The following is a 22,254-nucleotide window of genomic DNA, read 5'->3' on the forward strand; positions in this document are numbered from 1 at the left end:
TTCCCCACAAGTGGACGCCTTGGTACTCCTATGTAGTCATTCCCTCAAGAGGATGCCTAATCTCCACTAGAGGAGCCATCTCCATGGAGGAGTAATCCCACAAGGGGAGATACATGAGCTAAGCTCTAAGGTTTGAGTTCTATCTTAGCTTACCCTAGAATGGAGGAGGGGAAGATGATATATATATAGTCACGAAGGGGTGAGTAAGGGGGAAAGGGGAAATATACACGGGCCTTGCCCCAACTCTGCTTGCAGAAGCACTACCGGATAGTATGGTCGGGAAGACCAGACAGTCTATTCCCCCTTACCGAATAGTCTGGTGGCAACATAAGGTTTGGGGCTTCATGCAGATGCTGACTGGCCTGTCCGGTAGTGCAAAATCTACATTCCCTCTATTGCTTTGTCTTCTTCTGTCACCTCCTCCAAGCTTCCCTGTTGGATGGTGGTCGCGCTCTAATTCATGATCACCTCCATGGTACATGTGATGCTTCGCTCAAACCTATGTGTGCACGAGGGGGAGGGTCAAGTAGTATACCATCCATGAGAGTGCCAAGTGAACATGCATAAAGGAGAAGATTCACCTTTATATGTACTCCCTCCGTCTGAAATTACTTGTCGCAGAAATGGATAAAAGTGGATGTATCTGGAACTAAAATACGTCTAGATACATCCATTTCTTTGACAAGTATTTCGGGACGGAGGGAGTATGAAGTATATGTTGCACATGTCTCTTGATGATGGAGCACTTGACATGTTGATGTCCATGGGATGCTCAAAATCATCTCTCCCACTCCCCTAGGGAAGATTCGGCCTTGGATTGAGATCTCACCGCCATAGGAAAGAAATGGTGTTATCATGTGGTATTGGACGCTCACCATGCACTTGGTACCTATGACGGTGCCGTTCACCGGGGATAGCTAGCCAAAAAGGAAGCACGACAACAGGCCTACCAAGGGCCCACACAACCTCAAGGAACCCAGCTATAGGGGAGGCCCGGGCAGAGCTCTTCAGCTCTATGATCATCTTGGACAAGCCAAGAACGGCAGCGGCCCAAGATCGTTTAGATCCTCATGTAAACCCTAACCCCTGATATCTACTACACAACTTTATTCTTGAAGACTTTGTTGGGCCTCCAAGCGCGGAGTTTTGTAGAACAAAACCAAATTTCACTCAAGTGAGTGACCTAAGGTTTATCAATCTACGAGTGTAGGATGAAGGTGGTTCTCTCTCAAATAACCCTGCAATCAAATACAAGTAGTCTCTTGTGTCCCCAACACACCTAATACAATTGTCAGTTGTATAGGTGCACTAGTTCGGCAAAGAAATTATGATAGATGTGTAATATGGATGGTAGAAATGGCTTTTTATAATCTGAACAGATAAAAACAACAAGGTAAGTCACAAAAGTGAGTAAAATGGTGTCCCAATGCTTGGAAACAATGCCTAGGGCTCATACTTTCATTAGTGCCAACTCTCAACATTATTAACATAATTAAACATCATGATAATCCCTCAAAGTGCAGAAAAGAATCACTCCAAAGTTTATATTCTATTGGGGAAAGTAGGATGAAATCCCGTAGGTAGCAAACCACCTCAAATTTGCGGCTGAAATTATAAGGATATCCTTGGTAGGACCAAAACTTTACAACAGACGCCGAGTAGACACCACGAGCAACCCGCGAGTCAAAAGTTGAGCACGCTAGACGCGGCAGGTATAAAATGCTCAAGCCCTCCATACCCGACCCAAACAGCCGGTTGTCCGGCGCCCTTCATATCCAACCCATACGTGGTGCCGATAACATGTACGTGGCAGCCACATTGAACTATCAGGTGGGGCCTACATAAAAACCCATCAGTCAATCGACTTCCTCCTTGGATTTGGTGAGAACACAATTCATGCCATCGCTCGGGGTTGCGGCCCGAGGCATCAAATCTGGCTATTTAAGTCGGTCGGCAAAAGAGACCATAGCCAGTGCCATTTCCATCCTTTCCCTTGCGTCCGCGCCGACACCACTCACCATTTTCTCCTCCCCCGACGACAAATAACCTACTACAGGATGCTCACGCCCAAGCGTCGGTCAGAGAACACTGCCGAGATGCGTGTCGCAAAGGAATAATGCCACACCCAGATATGCGTGAGGACGCGCGTCGCGCCACTCACATTGTGACTGGGGAGGGGGAGGTGGCAGAGGAAGAGGTGTCGGAGGAGGAGGAGTTGGGCATGGAGGAGGAAGACGCGAGAAAGGACGGGGTGAAGGAAGACGTGGCGCCGAGCATGGAGTTTGAGCCCGACACATTTGGTATGGAAGAGGCGATGGGCGAATACAGTGAAGCCGCGGAGGTGGCGACGCAGTTCGAGGCGGAGAAAGCAACTGTCCTTGACTCTATCCAATCTGAGCAGGAGATGCTGGCAAATCGCACAATTAGACAAAATATAGTTCAAATATGTCAGATTTCGGGTTCTGGCAGACCCTTGAGGTTCGAACACTGGGGTGCGCGCGGAGATTTTGCCTTCTACCTACCTGCGCCCCACCGCCACGCTAAGATCTAAGCTATGGAAAGAACAGCACAAGAGACACAGGGTTTATACTGGTTCGGGCCACCGTTGTGGTGTAATACCCTACTCCAGAGTGTGGTGTGGTGGATTGCCTCTTGGGCTGATGATGATGAGCAATACAAGGAAGAACAACCTCGCGAGGGTCTGTTCTTGGCTGAGGGGATGAACTGCTAGGAGGAGTTCAGTCACCCCTTTCTCTCTCTCTCTCTCTCTTCTCAATTCTCTCTCTGATTTCGATCCCTGCTTGTTTCTGGGTTGGCCAATTCTCCATCTCCTCTACCCTGGGGGTGGCTAGTCCTATTTATAGGCAAAGGCCCTGGGCCTCTTCCCAAATATTGAGCGGAAAGGGCGCCAACAATTGGCCATTTTGAAGGGGAACATCTGGTACACTTATCCTGACTAAAGTTGGTCCTCGCCTGCCAAAGGCTCTGGTGGTGACGCTGGCTTGGGCTCCACAATGACTTCCTCCATGTCGTTGGACTGGTCTTGGTCTCATTGCACCGAAACGGGTGCCTCTGCTTGATGCTCTCACCTGCGCTTGCTCCCTTTGCACCAAAGAGGAAAGGAGGACACTGCGCGGCTGGCGCCCGCCTGGCACCTTTGGTCGTCATGGCTTGCGTCACGGGCACCTCGTGAGGTACCCCGCCTTGATCTCTCTGCCTCCTCGCGAGCCAGCCTAATGAGGCCGTGCCTGAGGAAGCTACGTGTCGTCCGCCCCGCGAGGCTTGGCCCCTCGCGAGGGTCTTGGGTCTGTGTTGATGAAGATGGGCCGTGTTGGACCCCCTTTGAGCCATGCCGCAGGCCGCAGGCAGGCAAGTCTGGGGACCCCCGTTCCTAGAATGCCGACAGTAGCCCCCGGGCCGAAGGCGCGCCCGGACTTGGCCGTGCAGGGAGGCGAAAGGGCAACAGTGAAGCGCCACGGGCCCTAACAGCCTGCGGCCTTGGGCGCCGCGTGGCGATTGATTGGACGTGGGCGTCTCCACTTCCCCACGGCGCCTCGGCAACTGCACAGATTGGAAAAGTCCCTGCATGCAAGGCGGGTCATGATTACCTATGATCGTGGAGGTCGGCGGTTGGCCTTCGCCGGCCATAAGTACGGAACGACGCGCGCCCTTCCAGTCCATCCCTTCTTGCTTCTCCTTCTTCCCGGTCCTTGCTCCGTCTTGCTGCAATGGCTCTGATCCGCCGGTTCTCAACGGCAGAGAAGGGAAAGGCTCCCCGAGAGGAACCAGACCCGCTCCTGCCGAAGAAACGGCTCACCCTCCGCGGCCGGGACGAGGGGGCCCATCAGGTGGTGTCGAGGCCCTGGTGCGAGCGGCCACCGCCGGGGTTCCCGCTTCCCTTGTACGCCCACATCGAGGGCTCTGAAGGAGTCGATGCCGATCGCCACGGGCGGCGCCGCCGTCGGCGCCGACGGGTCACGAAGGTGTGGGTCATCCCCCCTAGGGTCCACACTGAGGGCTCCTCCCGAGAGTTCGTGCTCCATGCCGCCATGCCTCCTCGGTCCTGGATTCGCCTTCCTCCCTTCTTCGCCTCCATCATTCTGCATGGAAAGCTCCTGGAGCTTTGGCTGCAGCACGCCGGCTGCATCGCCCTCGCGACCGAGGCAGAGGTCGCGGTCGTTGCCCCGGGCGAGGTCTTCATGACTCGAGGCTGGAGCGAAATCGCCCGGGTTTGCGGGACAAGAGGCGCCTTCGCGATCCACTTGGAGTACGACGGTGCTTCGGTGATGTTCTTCAAGGTCTTCGATGCGAACGGGTGCCGGCTGGAGTGCTGTCCCGGGAGAGGTGGTCGGGGCCCTGCTACGGCGAGGACTGGGCCCGCCGATCGCTCCCTTGGCGGCTGCTCAAGCGACGGAGGCGTCGGAGGTTCCAGCGACTCCGGCGAGCTCTTCGCGACTCCGGAGACGAGCGACGACAGCTACGAGCCCCTGAGTCGGCGCTGCTCCTGGAGCAGGGCGGGCTCGTCAGGCCGTCGCCGACTCTGATCTGGATGGGGTTGGCGCCGGTGCTTGACGGCCCACTATTAATGATGGCGACTTTTGCAGGGGCGCGTGTAGTTATCGTCCTTTTAGGATCTGTTCCCTGCGAGGAATCAAAGACGCGTCCCGTGGGGGCTTGTAAGGTGCCTGTGATCCTGTTTTGTTAATATAACCCTTGTCATAGAACTGTGCGAGTTGCTCATTCTATCTTAGCTCAGTTCTCCCTTTCGAACCTCATGAGGGCTTGGTGCTCTGTGTCGACAGGTCCCAGTCCCAAGGCGGCTTCAGCCGTCACTGGTATGCCAGGTCGCGATGCCGTGGTCAAGGCCAGGAGGTGAGCGACCCGGGGTCCGGTAAGATCCCCTGAGTCGCGATGCTCAGGAGGTCCCCTTTGGCGCTCAAGCAGCCATCGTTCGGTGAGAAAGGAGAGCGGTGTCGCTAACATGGGATTGCATTAGGTGTGGGGATGGTGCCACGGTAGCTGGTGCTTCCGGGTGGTGACTTATCTCAAGAATCAGGGACCGCTCTCTGGTGTGTCGCCGGGTCCGTGCATCGGCAGGCGTGAGGTTGCTCGGCGAGGTCCTCGCGTGTCCCTCCCCTCTCGCCTTTGCTCCCCTTTCTGCTCTGCGTCCTCGGGTCCCGGTCCTCGAGCGAGTCTCAGCCATCGCTGGTATGCCAGGTCGCGATGCCGTGGACAAGGCCAGAGGGTGAGGGCTGGAGAGCCAGTAGGAGCCCTGAGTCGCGATGCTCAGGCACCCCCCTTTAACGTGCAAGCGGTTCACGCGGATGAGAGTGAAGGAGACACCGCAAGGGCCTATCCTGACGCAGCTCCTTTAGGAGATCCTATAAACCCGTCATAGAAAGAACGAGGGGTTGCCATGACAATTGACAGTCAGCCGTTGGTTGCTTCCGAGGGGCGATGAGGCACTGAAGGCTTGACGAGGTGGCGCCATGCGAGGCTGCCGCGGCCAGAGCTCAGCCATTCAGGTTTGTTAGCGTTGCAGGGACGGACCCATGCGCAAGCGTCGTGCCGTTTGGGAGCAGCTCCGTCAGTTGGCGTCAGTTGAGCGGGCAACTAGGTCAAACACATTAGCCGTGAAGGAGTGGATTCATTCAAATAGATGCTGGGAAGGCGGACATCACTGGGTCAGGCCCGAGCGACTTCGGGATGATGCAGCCCATGGGGCTCCCCCAACAAAGTAAGCTAACAACATGAAATAAAAGGGATACATGCCACAGGGACGGACCCACGCGGCCTGGGAATAATGCAGCCCTGGGGGGCGCTCCCAGCTGGAAATGAAACTTGAAAGATGTCACCTGATGATGTTGAGGACGAAGGAGTGTTGGTGTAGCAGACTCGGTGGGCTGCGGAAGCCGATCCTCACGAGCCCCCAGGCCCAGGGGCCTCGGGAGGCTCCGGAGGCGCTGGTGGCTCCTCGCGGACCATCTCCATCTCCGCCAGGGATGCGGAACGCCTGGCCTCTTGAGCCTCCATGATGCCCCTCATGAGGCGCTGGTACGTGGCAGCCACGTTCGGCAAGCCGTAAGGCATGCGAACGTAGCTGTGGGGTGGACCTTCGCAGCGCCCCACTCGCGAGGGCCAAAGGTGCTCTAGAGAGGTGACTCGATTGAGCCCTGGTATGTCGATGCAGACGCGCAGCCCACCATCCTCGCCTGGATGGGGAGCCACAGCTGGTAGGCGGCGGCCGCCTTTCATGACTCTTGACTCCTGTAGCTCCTGAATGGCCTTGCTGACGAACTCCTGAGGGTCCGGCTCTCCTTGCCTTACTCCTTCTTGAGGGAAACGCGCTTCGAAACACGCCTCCATGTGGCGCCCAAGCGCCTCTCTCGTGACCTTAGCCAGGTCGGTGGCCCTCCAGGGGAGAGCCCTCGAGCCCTGCCTGAGGAGGGTGCTGAAGGAAATATGCCCTAGAGGCAATAATAAAGTTATTATTTATTTCCTTATATCATGATAAAAGTTTATTATTCATGCTAGAATTGTATTAACCGGAAACATAATACATGTGTGAATACATAGACAAACAGAGTGTCACTAGTATGCCTCTACTTGACTAGCTCGTTAATCAAAGATGGTTGTGTTTCCTAACCATGGACAAAGAGTTGTCATTTGATTAACGGGATCACATCATTAGTTGAATGATCTGATTGACATGACCCATTCCATTAGCTTAGCACCCGATCGTTTAGTATGTTGCTATTGCTTTCTTCATGACTTATACATGTTCCTATGACTATGAGATTGTGCAACTCCCGTTTGCCAGAGGAACACTTTGTGTGCTACCAAACGTCACAACGTAACTGGGTGATTATAAAGGAGCTCTACAGGTGTCTCCAAAGGTACATGTTGGGTTGGCGTATTTCGAGATTAGGATTTGTCACTCCGATTGTCGGAGAGGTATCTCTGGGCCCTCTCGGTAATGCACATCACTTAAGCCTTGCAAGCATTGCAACTAATGAGTTAGTTGCGGGAAGATGTATTACGGAACGAGTAAAGAGACTTGCCGGTAACGAGATTGAACTAGGTATTGAGATACCGACGATCGAATCTCGGGCAAGTAACATACCGATGACAAAGGGAACAACGTATGTTGTTATGCGGTCTGACCGATAAAGATCTTCGTAGAATATGTAGGAGCCAATATGAGCATCCAGGTTCCGCTATTGGTTATTGACCGGAGACGTGTCTCGGTCATGTCTACATTGTTCTCGAACCCGTAGGGTCCGCACGCTTAAGGTTTCGATGACAGTTATATTATGAGTTTATGATTTTTGATGTACCGAAGTTAGTTCGGAGTCCCGGATGTGATCACGGACATGACGAGGAGTCTCGAAATGGTCGAGACATAAAGATTGATATATTGGACGGCTATATTCGGACACCGGAAGTGTTTCGGGGAAGTTTCGGATAAAACCGGAGCACCGGGGGGTTACCGGAACCCCCCGGGGGGTTAATGGGCCTCATGGGCCTAAAGTGGAGAAGAGGAGGGGCTGCCAGGGCAGGCCATGCGCCCCCTCTCCCCCTAGTCAGAATTGGACAAGGAGGGAGGGGCGGCGCCCCCCTCTCCTCTCTCCCTTCCTTCCCCCTCTCCTACTTGGACAAGGAAAGGGAGGGGAGTCCTACTCCCGGTAGGAGTAGGACTCCTCCTGCGCGCCTCCTACTAGGGCCGGCCGCACCCCCCCCCCTTGGATCCTTTATATACGGAGGCAAGAGGCACCCCATAGAGACAAGTTGATCCACGTGATCATATTCTTAGCCGTGTACGGTGCCCCCTTCCACCATAGTCCTCGATAATATTGTAGCGATGCTTAGGCGAAGCCCTGCGACAGTAGAACATCAAGATCGTCACCACGCCATCGTGTTGACGGAACTCTTCCCCGACACTTTGCTGGATCGGAGTCCGGGGATCGTCATCGAGCTGAACGTGTGCTAGAACTCGGAGGTGCCGTAGTTTTGGTGCTTGATCGGTCGGGCCGTGGAGACGTACGACTACATCAACCAAGTTAACGCTTCCGTTGTCGATCTACAAGGGTACGTAGATCACACTCTTCCCCTCTCGTTGCTATGCATCACCATGATCTTGCGTGTGCGTAGGAATTTTTTTTAAATTACTACGAAACCCTACAGTGGCATCCGAGCCTAGGTTTTATATGTTGATGTTATATGCACGAGTAGAAAACAAGTGAGTTGTGGGTGATATAAGTCATACTGCTTACCAGCATGTCATACTTTGGTTTGGCGGTATTGTTGGACGAAGTGGCCCGGACCGACATTACACGTACGCTTACGCGAGACCGGTTCTCCCGACGTGCTTTGCACATAGGTGGCTTGCGGGTGACAGTTTCTCCAACTTTAGTTGAACCAAGTGTGGCTACGCCCGGTCCTTGCGAAGGTTAAAACAGCACCAACTTGACAAACTATCGTTGTGGTTTTGATGCGTAGGTAAGATTGGTTCTTGCTTAAGCCTGTAGCAGCCACGTAAAACTTGCAACAACAAAGTAGAGGACGTCTAACTTGTTTTTGCAGGGCATGTTGTGATGTGATATGGTCAAGACATGATGCTAAATTTTATTGTATGAGATGATCATGTTTTGTAACCGAGTTATCGGCAACTGGCAGGAGCCATATGGTTGTCGCTTTATTGTATGCAATGCAATCGCGCTGTAATGCTTTACTTTATCACTAAGCGGCAGCGATAGTCGTGGAAGCATAAGATTGGCGAGATGACAACGATGCTACGATGGAGATCAAGGTGTCGCGCCAGTGACGATGGTGATCACGACGGTGCTTCGGAGATGGAGATCACAAGCACAAGATGATGATGGCCATATCATATCACTTATATTGATTGCATGTGATGTTTATCTTTTATGCATCTTATCCTGCTTTGATTGACGGTAGCATTATAAGATGATCTCTCACTAATTATCAAGAAGTGTTCTCCCTGAGTATGCACCGTTGCGAAAGTTCTTCGTGCTGAGACACCACGTGATGATCGGGTGTGATAGGCTCTACGTTCAAATACAACGGGTGCAAAACAGTTGCACACGCGGAATACTCAGGTTATACTTGACGAGCCAAGCATATACAGATATGGCCTCGGAACATGGAGACCGAAAGGTCGAGCGTGAATCATATAGTAGATATGATCAACATAGCGATGTTCACCAATGAAACTACTCCATCTCACGTGATGATCGGACATGGTTTAGTTGATTTGGATCACGTAATCACTTAGAGGATTAGAGGGATGTCTATCTAAGTGGGAGTTCTCAAGTAATATGATTAAATTGAACTTAAATTTATCATGAACTTAGTCCTGGTAGTATTTTGCAAATTATGTTATAGATCAATAGCTCGCGTTGTTGCTTCCCTGTGTTTATTTTGATATGTTCCTAGAGAAAATTGTGTTGAAAGATGTTAGTAGCAATGATGCGGATTGGATCCGTGATCTGAGGTTTATCCTCATTGCTGCACAGAAGAATTATGTCCTTGATGCACCGCTAGGTGACAGACCTATTGCAGGAGCAGATGCAGACGTTATGAATGTTTGGCTAGCTCAATATGATGACTACTTGATAGTTTAGTGCACCATACTTAAATGGCTTAGAATCGGGACTTCAAAGACGTTTTGAACGTCATGGACCATATGAGATGTTCCAGGAGTTGAAGTTAATATTTCAAGCAAAACCCCGAGTTGAGAGATATGAAGTCTCCAACAAGTTCTATAGCTAAAAGATGGAGGAGAATGGCTCAACTAGTGAGCATGTGCTCAGATTGTCTGGGTACTACAATCGCTTGAATCAAGTGGGAGTTAATCTTCCAGATAAGATAGTGATTGACAGAATTCTCTAGTCACCATCACCAAGTTAGTAGAACTTCATGATGAACTATGATATGCAAGGGATAACGGAAATGATTCCCAAGCTCTTCGTAATGCGGAAATTGACGAAGGTAGAAATCGAGAAAAACATCAAGTGTTGATGGTAGACAAGACCACTAGTTTCAAGAAAAGGGCAGAGGGAAGAAGGGGAACTTCAAGAAGAATAGCAAGCAAGTTTCTGCTCAAGTGAAGAAGCCCAAGTCTGGTCCTAAGCCTCAGACTAAGTGTTTCTACTGCAAAGGGACTGGTCACTGGAAGCGGAACTACCCCAAGTGATTGGCAGATAAGAAGGATGGCAAAGTGAACATAAGTATATTTGATATACATGTTATTGATGTGTACTTTACTAGTGTTTATAGCAATCCCTCAGTAATAGATACTAGTTCAGTTGCTAAGATTAGTATCTCGAAACGGGAGTTGCAGAATAAACAGAGACTAGTTAAGGGTGAAGTGACGATGTGTGTTGGAAGTGGTTCCAAGATTGATATGATCATCATCGCACACTCCCTAAACTTTTAGGATTAGTGTTGAACCTAAATAAGTGTTATTTGGTGTTTGCGTTGAGCATGAATATGATTTGATCATGTTTATTGTAATACGGTTATTCATTTAAGTAAGAGAATAAATTGTTGTTCTGTTTACATGAATAAAACCTTATATGGTTACACACCCAATGAAAATAGTTCGTTGGATCTTGATCGTAGTAATACACATAATCATAATATTGAAACCAAAAGATGCAAAGTTAATAATGATAGTGCAACTTATTTGTGGCACTGCTGTTTAGGTCATATTGGTGTAAAGCGCATGAAGAAACTCCATGCTGATGGGATTTTGGAATCACTTGATTATGAATCACTTGATGCTTGTGAACCATGCCTCATGGGCAAGATGACTAAGACTCCGTTCTCCGGAGTGAGCAACTGACTTATTGGAAATAATACATACTGATGTATGCGGTCCGATGAGTGTTAAGGCTCACGACAAGTATCGTTATTTTCTGATCTTCACAGATGATTTGAGCAGATATGAGTATATCTACTTGATGAAACATAAGTCTGAAACATTTGAAAAGTTCAAAGAATTTCAGAGTGAAGTGGAAAATCATCGTAACAAGAAAATAAAGTTTCTACGATCTGATCGTGGAGAAGAGTATTTGAGTTATGAGTTTGGTCTTCAATTAAAACAATGTGAAATAGTTTCACTACTCACGCCACCTGGAACACCACAGCATAATGGTGTGTCCGAACGTCATAACCGTACTTTATTAGATATGGTGCGACCTATGATGTCTCTTACCGATCTACCACTATCGTTTTGGGGTTATGCATTAAAGACAGCTGCATTCACGTTTAAAAGGGCACCATCTAAGTCCGTTGAGACGACACAATCTGAACTGTGGTTTGGCAAGAAACCAAAGTTGTCATTTCTTAAAGTTTGGGATTGTGATGCTTATATGAAAAGGTTTCATCCTGATAAGCTCAAACCCAAATCGGAGAAATATGTCTTCATAGGATACTCAAAGGAGACTATTGGGTACACCTTCTATCACAGATCCAAAGGCAAGACATTCGTTGCTAAGAATGGATCCTTTCTAGAGAAGGAGGTTCTCTCGAAAGAAGTGAGTGGGAGGAAAGTAGAAAACTTGATAAGGTAATTGTACCATCTCCCTTATTGGAAAATAGTTCATCACAGAAATCTGCTCTTGTGACTACTACACCAATTAGTGAGGAAGCTAATGATGATGATCATGTAACTTCAGATCAAGTTACTACCGAATCTCGTAGGTAAACCAGAGTGAGATCCGCACCAGAGTGGTACGGTAATCCTGTTCTGGAAGTCATGTTACTAGACCATGACGAACTTGCGAACTATGAAGAAGCGATGGTGAGCCCAGATTCCGCAAAATGGCTTGAGGCCATGAAATCTGAGACGGGATCCATGTATGAGCACAAAGTATGGACTTTGGTTGACTTGCCCGATGATCGGCAAGCCATAGAAAATAAATGGATCTTCAAGAGGAAGACGGACGCTGATAGTAGTGTTACTATCTACAAAGCTAGAATTGTCACAAAAGATTTTCGACAAAGTTCAAGGTGTTGACTACGATGAGATTTTCTCACTCGTATCGATGCTTAAAAGTCTGTCCAAATCATGTTAGCAATTGCCGCATTTTATGAAATCTGGCAAATGGATAACAAAACTGCAATCCATAATGGATTTCTTAAAGAAAGAGTTGTATATGATGCAACCAGAAGGTTTTTTCAATCCTAAAGGTGCTAACAAAATAAGCAAGCTCCAGCGATCCATCTATGGACTGGTGCAAGCATCTTGGAGTTGGAATAAACACTTTGATAGTATGATCAAAGCATATAGATTTATACAGACTTGCGGTGAAGCCTGTATTTACAAGAAAGTGAGTGGGAGCACTACAACATTTCTGATAAGTATATGTGAATGACATATTGTTGATCGGAAATAATGTAGAATTATTCTGCAAAGCATAAAGGAGTGTTTGAAAGGAGTTTTTCAAAGAAAGACATCGGTGAAGCTGCTTACATATTGAGCATCAAGATCTATAGAGATATATCAAGACGCTTGATAAGTTTTTTTCAATGAGTACATACCTTGACAAGATTTTTAAGTAGTTCAAAATAGAACAGTCAAAGAAAGAGTTCTTGTCTGTGTTACAAGGTGTGAAATTGAGTAAAGACTCAAAACCCGACCACGACAGAAGATAGAAAGAGAATGAAAGTCATTCCCTATGCCTCAGCCATAGGTTCTATAAAGTATGCCATGCTATGTACCAGATCTATTATATACCCTACACTGATTTTGGCAAGGTAGTACAATAGTGATCTAGGAGTAGATCACTGGACAACGGTCAAAATTATCCTTAGTGGAATAAGGATATGTTTCTCGATTATGGAGGTGACAAAAGGTTCGTCGTAAAGAGTTACATCAATGAAAGTTTTGACACTGATCTAGATAACTTTAAGTCTCAATCTGGATACATATTGAAAGTGGGAGCAATTAGCTAGAGTAGCTCCGTGCAGAGCATTGTTGACATAGATATTTGCAAAATACATACGGATCTGAATATGGCAGACCCGTTGACTAAAATTCTCTCACAAGCAAAACATGATCACACCTTAGTACTCTTTGGGTGTTAATCACATAGCGATGTGAACTAGATTACTAAATCTAGTAAACCCTTTGGGTATTGGTCACATGGCGATGTGAACTATGGGTGTTAATCACATGATGATGTGAACTATCGATGTTAATCACATGGTGATGTGATCTAGATTATTGACTAGTGCAAGTGGGAGACTGAAGGAAATATGCCCTAGAGGCAATAATAAAGTTATTATTTATTTACTTATATCATGATAAAAGTTTATTATTCATGCTAGAATTGTATTAACCGGAAACATAATACATGTGTGAATACATAGACAAACAGAGTGTCACTAGTATGCCTCTACTTGACTAGCTCGTTAACCAAAGATGGTTATGTTTCCTAACCATGGACAAAGAGTTGTCATTTGATTAACGGGATCACATCATTAGTTGAATGATCTGATTGACATGACCCATTCCATTAGCTTAGCACCCGATCGTTTAGTATGTTGATATTGCTTTCTTCATGACTTATACATGTACCTATGACTATGAGGTTATGCAACTCCCGTTTGCCGGAGGAACACTTTTTGTGATACCAAACGTCACAACGTAACTGGGTGATTATAAAGGAGCTCTACAGGTGTCTCCAAAGGTACATGTTGGGTTGGCGTATTTCGAGATTAGGATTTGTGACTCCGATTGTCGGAGAGGTATCTCTGGGCCCTCTCGGTAATGCACATCACTTAAGCCTTGCAAGAATTGCAACTAATGAGTTAGTTGCGGGAAGATGTATTACGGAATGAGTAAAGAGACTTGCCGGTAACGAGATTGAACTAGGTATTGAGATACCGACGATCGAATCTCGGGCAAGTAACATACCGATGACAAAGGGAACAACGTATGTTGTTATGCGGTCTGACCGATAAAGATCTTCGTAGAATATGTAGGAGCCAATATGAGCATCCAGGTTCCGCTATTGGTTATTGACTGGAGACGTGTCTCGGTCATGTCTACATTGTTCTCGAACCCGTAGGGTCCGCACGCTTAAGGTTTCGATGACAGTTATATTATGAGTTTATGAGTTTTGATGTACCGAAGTTAGTTCGGAGTCCCGGATGTGATCATGGACATGACGAGGAGTCTCGAAATGGTCGAGACATAAAGATTGATATATTGGACGGCTATATTCGGACATCGGAAGTGTTCCGGGGAAGTTTCGGATAAAACCGGAGCACTGGGGGGTTACCGGAACCCCCCGGGGGGTTAATGGGCCTCATGGGCCTAAAGTGGAGAAGAGGAGGGGCTGCCAGGGCAGGCCACGCGCCCCCCTCTCCTCTCTCCTTTCCTTCCCCCTCTCCTACTTGGACAAGGAAAGGGAGGGGAGTCCTACTCCCGGTAGGAGTAGGACTCCTCCTGCGCGCCTCCTACTAGGGCCGGCCGCACCCCCCCTTGGATCCTTTATATACGGAGGCAAGAGGCACCCCATAGAGACAAGTTGATCCACGTGATCATATTCTTACCGTGTACGATGCCCCCTTCCACCATAGTCCTCGATAATATTGTAGCGGTGCTTAGGCGAAGCCCTGCGACAGTAGAACATCAAGATCGTCACCACGCCGTTGTGCTGACGGAACTCTTCCCCGACACTTTGCTGGATTGGAGTCCGGGGATCGTCATCGAGCTGAATGTGTGCTAGAACTCGGAGGTGCCGTAGTTTCGGTGCTTGATCGGTCGGGCCGTGGAGACGTACGACTACATCAACCAAGTTAACGCTTCCATTGTCGATTTACAAGGGTACGTAGATCACACTCTTCCCCTCTCGTTGCTATGCATCACCGTGATCTTGCGTGTGCGTAGGAAATTTTTTGAAATTACTACGAAACCCTACAGGCGCCGGGCGCGCTTTCCTATGCGATGGAAGGAGGTTCCCCCTGGGCAGGCGCTGGCCCTGAGGGGCCTGCCTCCTGAGGGGCCGGGCCGGACAATGTCTTCTTCTTCTTGGGGCGGTCTCGGGAAGCCTCCTGCTTCCGCAATCCGGGTCTTCCAGTGATGTGGCCTGAAAGGCTCGTTCCAGAGAACACACCGCGTCCTTCTCTTCACAGGGCACCGTGATGACTCCGCCACTTCCTGGCATCTTGAGGACGTTGTAGCCATGGTGAGTTACGGCCATGAACTTGGCCAGCGCTGGGTACCCAAGGATGGCGTTGTACGGCAGGCGAATGTGGGCGACGTCAAAGTCGATGAGCTCGGTGCGGTAGTTGTCGCGTGCCCCGAAGGTGACAGGGAGGCGGACCTGCCCAATCGGGACCGTGGAGCCATCGGTGACTCCGGAGAAAGGCTTGGTTGGCTGAAGCTGGTTGTAGGGCACTTGGAGATTGTTGAATGTTTCCACAGACAGGACGTTGAGCCCTGCCCCGCCATCGATGAGGGTTCTGGTGACCACCACGTTGCTGATGATTGGGGAACAAAGCATCGGGAGGACTCCGACTGTAGCCGCACACTTGAGCTGATCTGCTGAGCTGAACGTGATGGCGCACGCCGACCACCTGAGAGGGCGCGTGGCTTCGAGCTTGGGGAGGACTGCATTCACTTCGCGGGCGAACTGCTTGAAGATGCGTTGAGAGGCTGGGGCTTGAGCCCCGCCCAGGATGCAGGCGATCGCGCGCGGCTCCTAGAAGCCCCCAGCCCCCTCGTCCTGATGGCGGTCCTCGTTTCTCCTTGGCTGCGGCGGCAGCGGAGGGAGGCCTGCGTTGCCTGGCAGGCGATCCTCGCGAGGCTGATCCCTCCAGTCTCCCTCGCGAGGCGGGTCTTGCCAGCGATCCTCGCGAGGTCGATCACGCCACCCTTGGCGCGGGCAGCGGTCTTCCCAGCGTCCTGCGTTCCTTCCTCCTCCTCGACCGTAGCCCCGGTCACCGCGGTCGGGGCGACGGCCCATCCTTCCTTCTCGCACGGCTCGGAGCTCTTGACATTCGTTGGTGTTGTGGGTGTGGAGGTCGTGGTACACACAGTACCGACTGCCCTTGGAAGGTTCGGGCTGATCTCTGCCCCGCTTGGTGTCTGGTTCTGCCGCGAGCACGGTAGCCCCCTTGCGCTTCACATCCTTGGCCTTGGGCTTCTTCTCTTTTGGGTCTGCGGCAGGCATCTCGAGGAGGGAGAGACGCCCTTCCTCAGCCCTGGCGCACTTGGTTGCCAAGTTGAACAACTCCAAGGAAGTGCACAGGTCTTCATGCATCGCCAGCTCCTCCTTCATCTTGACATCGCGCACGCCGTCGGAGAAAGCTGAGATGATGGCCTCCTCGGTCACCTTGGCAATCTTGAGGCGTGCGTTGTTGAAGCGTTGGATGTACTTCTGCAGGGTCTCTCCGGGTTGTTGCTTGATGCGGCGCATGTCGCTCACGGCGGGTGGCCGGTCGCGAGTACCTTGGAAGTTGGCGATGAAGCGGGTGCGCATCTCGTCCCAGGAGGAGATCGTGCCTGGAGCCAGGTTCAGGAGCCAGGTGCGGGCCCCGTCCTTGAGCGCCATGGGAAACCAGTTCGCCATGACCTTCTCGTCTCCGTTGGCAGCTTCGATGCCCAGCTCATAGAGCTGGAGGAACTCCGCAGGGTCGGCCGTGCCGTCGTAACGAGGAGGCAGGTCTGGCTTGAACTTGCCAGGCCACGCGACGCTGCGTAGCTCGGTGGTGAAGACACGACAGCCAGCTGTGGCCACGGGAGGCCTTGGGTGACGGAGAGCTTGGTCTTGCATGTCCCCACGCGCTGCAGCTGGGAGCAGCGCGGGGTCTTGACGTGCGGGAGCAGGAGCATGGTCGCGACGTGCTGGAGCAGGGAGCGCCCGGGCAGCTTCTTGCGGGTGAGGGACTTCTTGGCAGCTTTGCTCTTGCCGCGCTGGCACCTAACGGAGCGGGTTCTGCCCAGGGGCCACGCGCCTTGGAGCCATGGCGCCTTCTTGAGGAGGAGGCGGCCGGGGCGCCGCCGGAGCTTCGTCGCCCGCGCGGGGCGGGGTGCGGTGCAGCGGAACGGACGGCGCAGGAGAGCCCCCTGCGGCGCGGACGAGCTCGTCGACGCGGTCGAGCCATTCTTCGTAGACGTCGTCGACGGGACGGTAGCGCAGGAGCTCGTTTGCCGCAATGAGCGCAGCTCGAGCCTCCATGGGTGCGCGGAGCGCGCGGGACGAAGAATCAGCTGGGGTGAGCGAGGGAGTAGCGGTGCGGCCGTCTTGCCGCACGGACGGATGCTGAGACGACGCTTGCTGCTCGTCCCCCGCCGGGCCGGTGGCGGCGTTGATGGCAGGTGACGGGGAACGGCGAGGACGCTCGCCGACAGGAGCCGTCTGGGCGACGCGGGAAGCGAGAGCGGCCCGGCGCTCGGCGCGGGCCCGACGAGCGTCAGACATGGACGCGATGGTCGGAGGAGAATGGGGTGGTGGAAGACGAATTCCGGCGCACCCCTACCTGCGCGCCAAATGTCGGACTTCGGGTTCCGGCAGACCCTTGAGGTTCGAACACTGGGGTGCGCGCGGAGATTTCGCCTTCTACCTACCTGCGCCCCACCGCCACGCTAAGATCTAAGCTATGGAAAGAACAGCACAAGAGACACAGGGTTTATACTGGTTCGGGCCACCGTTGTGGTGTAATATCCTACTCCAGTGTGTGGTTTGGTGGATTGCCTCTTGGGCTGATGATGATGAGCAATACAAGGAAGAACAGCCTCGCGAGGGTCTGTTCTTGGCTGAGGGGATGAACTGCTAGGAGGAGTTCAGTCACCCCTCTCTCTCTCTCTTCTCGATTCTCTCTCTGATTTCGATCCCTGCTTGTTTCTGGGTTGGCCGATTCTCCATCTCCTCTACCCTGGGGGTGGCTAGTCCTATTTATAGGCAAAGGCCCTGGGCCTCTTCTCAAATATTGAGCGGGAAGGGCGCCAACAATTGGCCATTTTGAAGGGGAACATCTGGTACACTTATCCTGACTAAAGTTGGTTCTCGCCTGCCAAAGGCTCTGGTGGTGACGCTGGCTTGGGCTCCACAATGACTTCCTCCCTGCCGTTGGACTGGTCTTGGTCTCGTTGCACCGAAACAGATGCCTTTACTTGATGCTCTCGCCTGCGCTTGCTCCCTTTGCACCAAAGAGGAAAGGAGAACACTGCGCGGCTGGCGCCCGCCTGGCGCCTTTGGTCGTCATGGCTTGCGTCACGGGCACCTCGTGAGGTACCCCGCCTTGATCTCTCCGTCTCCTTGCGAGCCAGCCTGATGAGGCCGTGCCTGAGGAAGTTCCGTGTCGTCCGCCCCGCGAGGCTTGGCCCCTCGCGAGGGTCTTGGGTCTGTGTTGATGAAGATGGGCCGTGCTGGGCCCCCTTTGAGCTACGCCGCAGGCCGCAGACAGGCAAGTCTGAGGATCTCGGTTCCCAGAACGTCGACAAAATACTTTGCGGATGCCTGCCTTCGGCCACCACGTCCAATACGCTGAAGTTGACGTCGGTGGCGACGAATCCGGTAGCAGAGTCCATCGCCATCTCTTCTGCCTCCTCCGAGCTTAAGTCCGCAGAGCTCGAAGGCTCACCCCCTGCGATGTGTGCCCGACGATGCTCATGGTATGTCTACTCCTCAGCGACGAGCGTCTCACCCCCAAACCTTTCCTCCCGCTGCATCTCTCTGTTTTGGAGCCCTGGAAAGACGACATAAATGACAAATGAATCCGGTTGAGATGGCTCAGGGAGGCGTCGTGGGAGCTCAGGATGCGCCTGGGCTCCAGGGCAGCGATTAATTTGAGCTCAGCAGCACCAGTGACACAAATCAATGTCGGTGGACGCCTTAATAAGTGGCGATGGTGGCGAAAATAGGTTGGGGGAGGTGTGGGCTAGGGTTTAAAGGTGCGACACCGAAGTTTATAGCTGGCAGTGGTCGGATTGGACGCCGACCTTTCGACCATTACTGCGTGAGACAAGCGGCTGCTCAGTTGTCGTGAGACTTGCTCTAGTTGGAGAAAAAGTGAGGAAGTGAGGCTATGTTTCGGGAAAAATAAGTCAAATTGTTAGGAAAAATACAATGTGGAGGATCTGCTAGAAGAAGCCTAATCCCTCAAAACGAAAATTGCCCTCAAATTGGGATGTGCTACAAATGCCCTGAAAACCATAGAGAAGTGATATCTGATTTGATGAAGCTCTAGAAGCCTCTAGAGCGTTCTGCTTTCCATTCCACGCATCAAGCACCGTTGATCTACCAGCAGCTCCACGCTACCCATTCGATTGGTTTGTCTCTAGAAGCCTCTCCGCTCCCCCTCAACCTTGGTCAAAGAGACGTGACGTACTGCCAGTTGGCCGCAGAACAGCTGTATGGGCTGGGCCATCCATATGGGCCGAGGCAGACGTCGCCATTAGTGACGGCGAGCAATTACCGTCTCGGTAAACGGGACAATTAGCACTAGTAAAGGTCTCACACGCAGCTCGAAATTTGCGATTGGCGCGCCACCATTAGAGCGCCGGACTGCAACTCCGGCAGGTAGGGTTTCGCTAACGCAGCGGGTGGGCGCGGCCGCCGGCTATATAAGGACGACCCCCACTCTCCTCTCCCCACCGCCGCCGCCTCCAGAGTTCAGAGTGCAGACCACCCGCCACCGTCTCCCTCCCGCCTTCAGTCCGGAGAGCTCGCGAAGGAGGAAGCAAGAACAGGCGAAGCGGCGGGAGCGGAGGACCGACGAGATGCAGATCTTCGTGAAGACGCTGACGGGGAAGACCATCACCCTCGAGGTCGAGAGCAGCGACACCATCGACGCCGTCAAGGCCAAGATCCAGGACAAGGAAGGTACGTGCCGTTCTCCCCGCCCCGTCGCCCTCCATTTCCTCGAGCATCGAGGCTGAATCCACCGTTTCTTGGATTTTGGCTTTGGCTGATCCGCTCTGGGGTGTGTTTTGGATCGATCGCAGGCATCCCTCCGGACCAGCAGCGCCTCATCTTCGCGGGGAAGCAGCTGGACGACGGCCGCACCCTCGCCGACTACAACATCCAGAAGGAGTCCACGATCCACCTCGTGCTTCGCCTCCGCGGGGGCGGCTGCATGATCGAGCCCAACCTCAAGGCCCTCGCTCAGAAGTACAACCAGGGCAAGCTCATCTGCCGCAAGTAATGCATAAACCCCTGCACTGTTTCTCAAACAAATTAGCTACCTTTTGTTGGCATACCTGGATGTGCGACAGTCTCTCGTTCGATAAAAGTTGCTGCTTTGTGTGATAGTCGTACAAGGCTATGATTTGCATGTATGCTGGATGTCCGACAGTCTCCCGTTCGATAAAAATTGCTGCTTTGTGTGGTGTAGTCACTAGTCATAGAAGGGTATGATTTGCATGTACTCCCTCCGTTCCTAAATACTTGTCTTTCTAGGCATTTCAACAAGTGACTACATACGGAGCAAAATAAATGAATCTATACTCTAAAATATGTCTACATACATCCGTATGTAGTAGTCATTTGAAATGTTTAGAAAGACAAATATTTAGGAACGGAGGGAGTACTACGTAATTTGTTTGGGCCTTGTGCTGTATGTAGTATATCTGAATTGTTTGTGGGTCAGTAGCCAAGGAATGTTTTGATAGAATCACTGGAATGCAATACTTATTTATGTGACTATTATGATGTGCAATTTTGTTTTCAGTCCCTTCAATCCAGATGCTGAAATGTGATAATTGATACAAAAAAGAAGCATCTTTAGTGTCATCTGCCATGTTTCTTGGTTCATCAGTTCCCACTGGTGGCATGTGATTTCTGCATTGTTAATTGTCCATGTACTCCTACGTGTTCCATTAGCTTGTTGTTTCTTCATCTTCTCAAGCTGGTTGAGTGGTTTGATGGTTGATTTCCTTGCGCTTGCAGAAATTATAGTTGATTAGGCCAGTCACAACTCACAATACGTGAAAAAGCCCATGCTTACAGTATAAACTGCTGATTTGGATCACTGTTTCCTGCAATAAGTGTGCTGATTCTTTGTGAACGATGTGTCATGTAGTAACTGTTTACTGTTACTTCTATCTGGTACCTGAAGTGCTTAGTTGATCATGCATGATCTGTTTCATACCTTTGCTTACAGGATAAGTAGTTCACAGGAAATATTTGTGCTTCTGCTGTAGCTAACCTTTTTCACCATTTTGTTTTGTAGGTGCTATTCACGCCTGCCTCCCAAGGCCAAGAGTTGCCGCAAGAAGAAGTGTGGCCACAGCAACCAGGTGTGACTAATTTCTCTTATGATCGAATAAGCAAATTGTTTTACTCCATATCTAGGGTAGCATCATCCATGTGTTCTCCTTAGTGATGATAACCCAACATGATTATGTTCTTGAAGAAAGATGGCCAAATATAACCATGATGAGCTAGCATTAGATCTTCATTGGTTTCTCAAATATACTACTACCTCTCTTCCTAAAAATCAGACGTTGGGGCAGTTTAATTTAAACTGCCCCAACATCTTATATTTAGGAATGGAGGTAGTACATATTGGTTTTATGTTATCCCTGATTTAGATCGTCGTGTGTGTCGTGTCGTACTGCTGTGTGCTATACATCTTCCCATGTTCACTTGGGAGATATTTCTAGTACTACTGATAGAAATAGGTTAGGCTTTGTTCCTACATTGTTCTTATTCCATGCCACCTTTTTTTAGCTGTTTTCCATACCACCTTTGATCTAATGCGTTGCTTCTCCAACCAATTCTTTTCAGCTGCGGTCAAAGAAGAAGTGTAGGTACTGCTGAAGTGCCATGAATGATCAGTTGAATCGGCTGACTGCCTGTTTAAGCTTGCCAGAAGTGTCAGAGTTTTAAGTATCTTAATGTAATGTTCCTGCTGGATGTTGAGCGCTGTCTCTTTTGAAAACTTGGTCTAGGGTTCCGGTGCATGCTCGAGACATGATTGTAATATGACAACTTAGCGCTTTTGGTTGGATGGACCATTTATCTAATTTATCTATGTGCTGTTCTTGTTGTTTTCGATCTTGAATCACCTGCTGATCTTGGTCATTCGTGCCCTTTGTGCTGCTTGTTATGTCAGACAATTGATCGGGCAATGATATCTTTCTTGCGAAGTAGGAATGTTGGATGTATACACTTCTAGTCTGATTAGTTACTCATTGGCTATTTTTTTCTCTGCTTGTGCCAAATGAATTTCTGCAGTGTTGTGTTGCAGCGTTGATTGGTTTGTGTCTGCGTG

General features: G+C 50.6%; 1 protein-coding gene across 1 annotated transcript; it reads left to right on the forward strand.

Annotated features, from left to right (window-relative positions):
* The first annotated feature begins 19,590 nt into the window (after window positions 1-19,590).
* On the forward strand, window positions 19,591-22,045 carry LOC119285171 (ubiquitin-like). Its single transcript, XM_037564402.1, has 4 exons — window positions 19,591-19,862; window positions 19,985-20,180; window positions 21,211-21,277; window positions 21,768-22,045. The coding sequence occupies exons 1-4, from the start codon at window positions 19,760-19,762 to the stop codon at window positions 21,798-21,800; spliced, it is 399 nt and encodes a 132-aa protein (XP_037420299.1). The 5' UTR covers window positions 19,591-19,759; the 3' UTR covers window positions 21,801-22,045.
* Window positions 22,046-22,254: the final 209 nt, after the last annotated feature.

Source organism: Triticum dicoccoides, chromosome 4A (genome assembly GCF_002162155.2).
Source record: "Triticum dicoccoides isolate Atlit2015 ecotype Zavitan chromosome 4A, WEW_v2.0, whole genome shotgun sequence".
NCBI lineage: Eukaryota > Viridiplantae > Streptophyta > Magnoliopsida > Poales > Poaceae > Triticum > Triticum dicoccoides.

Bases quoted from the DNA above. Each gene is read 5' to 3' on its own strand.
- LOC119285171 (XM_037564402.1), top strand. From the start codon at position 19,760: ATGCAGATCTTCGTGAAGACGCTGACGGGGAAGACCATCACCCTCGAG. The intron at 19,863-19,984 runs GTACGTGCCGTT...GATCGATCGCAG, and splicing joins CAAGATCCAGGACAAGGAAG to GCATCCCTCCGGACCAGCAG. The intron at 21,278-21,767 runs GTGTGACTAATT...AATTCTTTTCAG, and splicing joins AGTGTGGCCACAGCAACCAG to CTGCGGTCAAAGAAGAAGTG.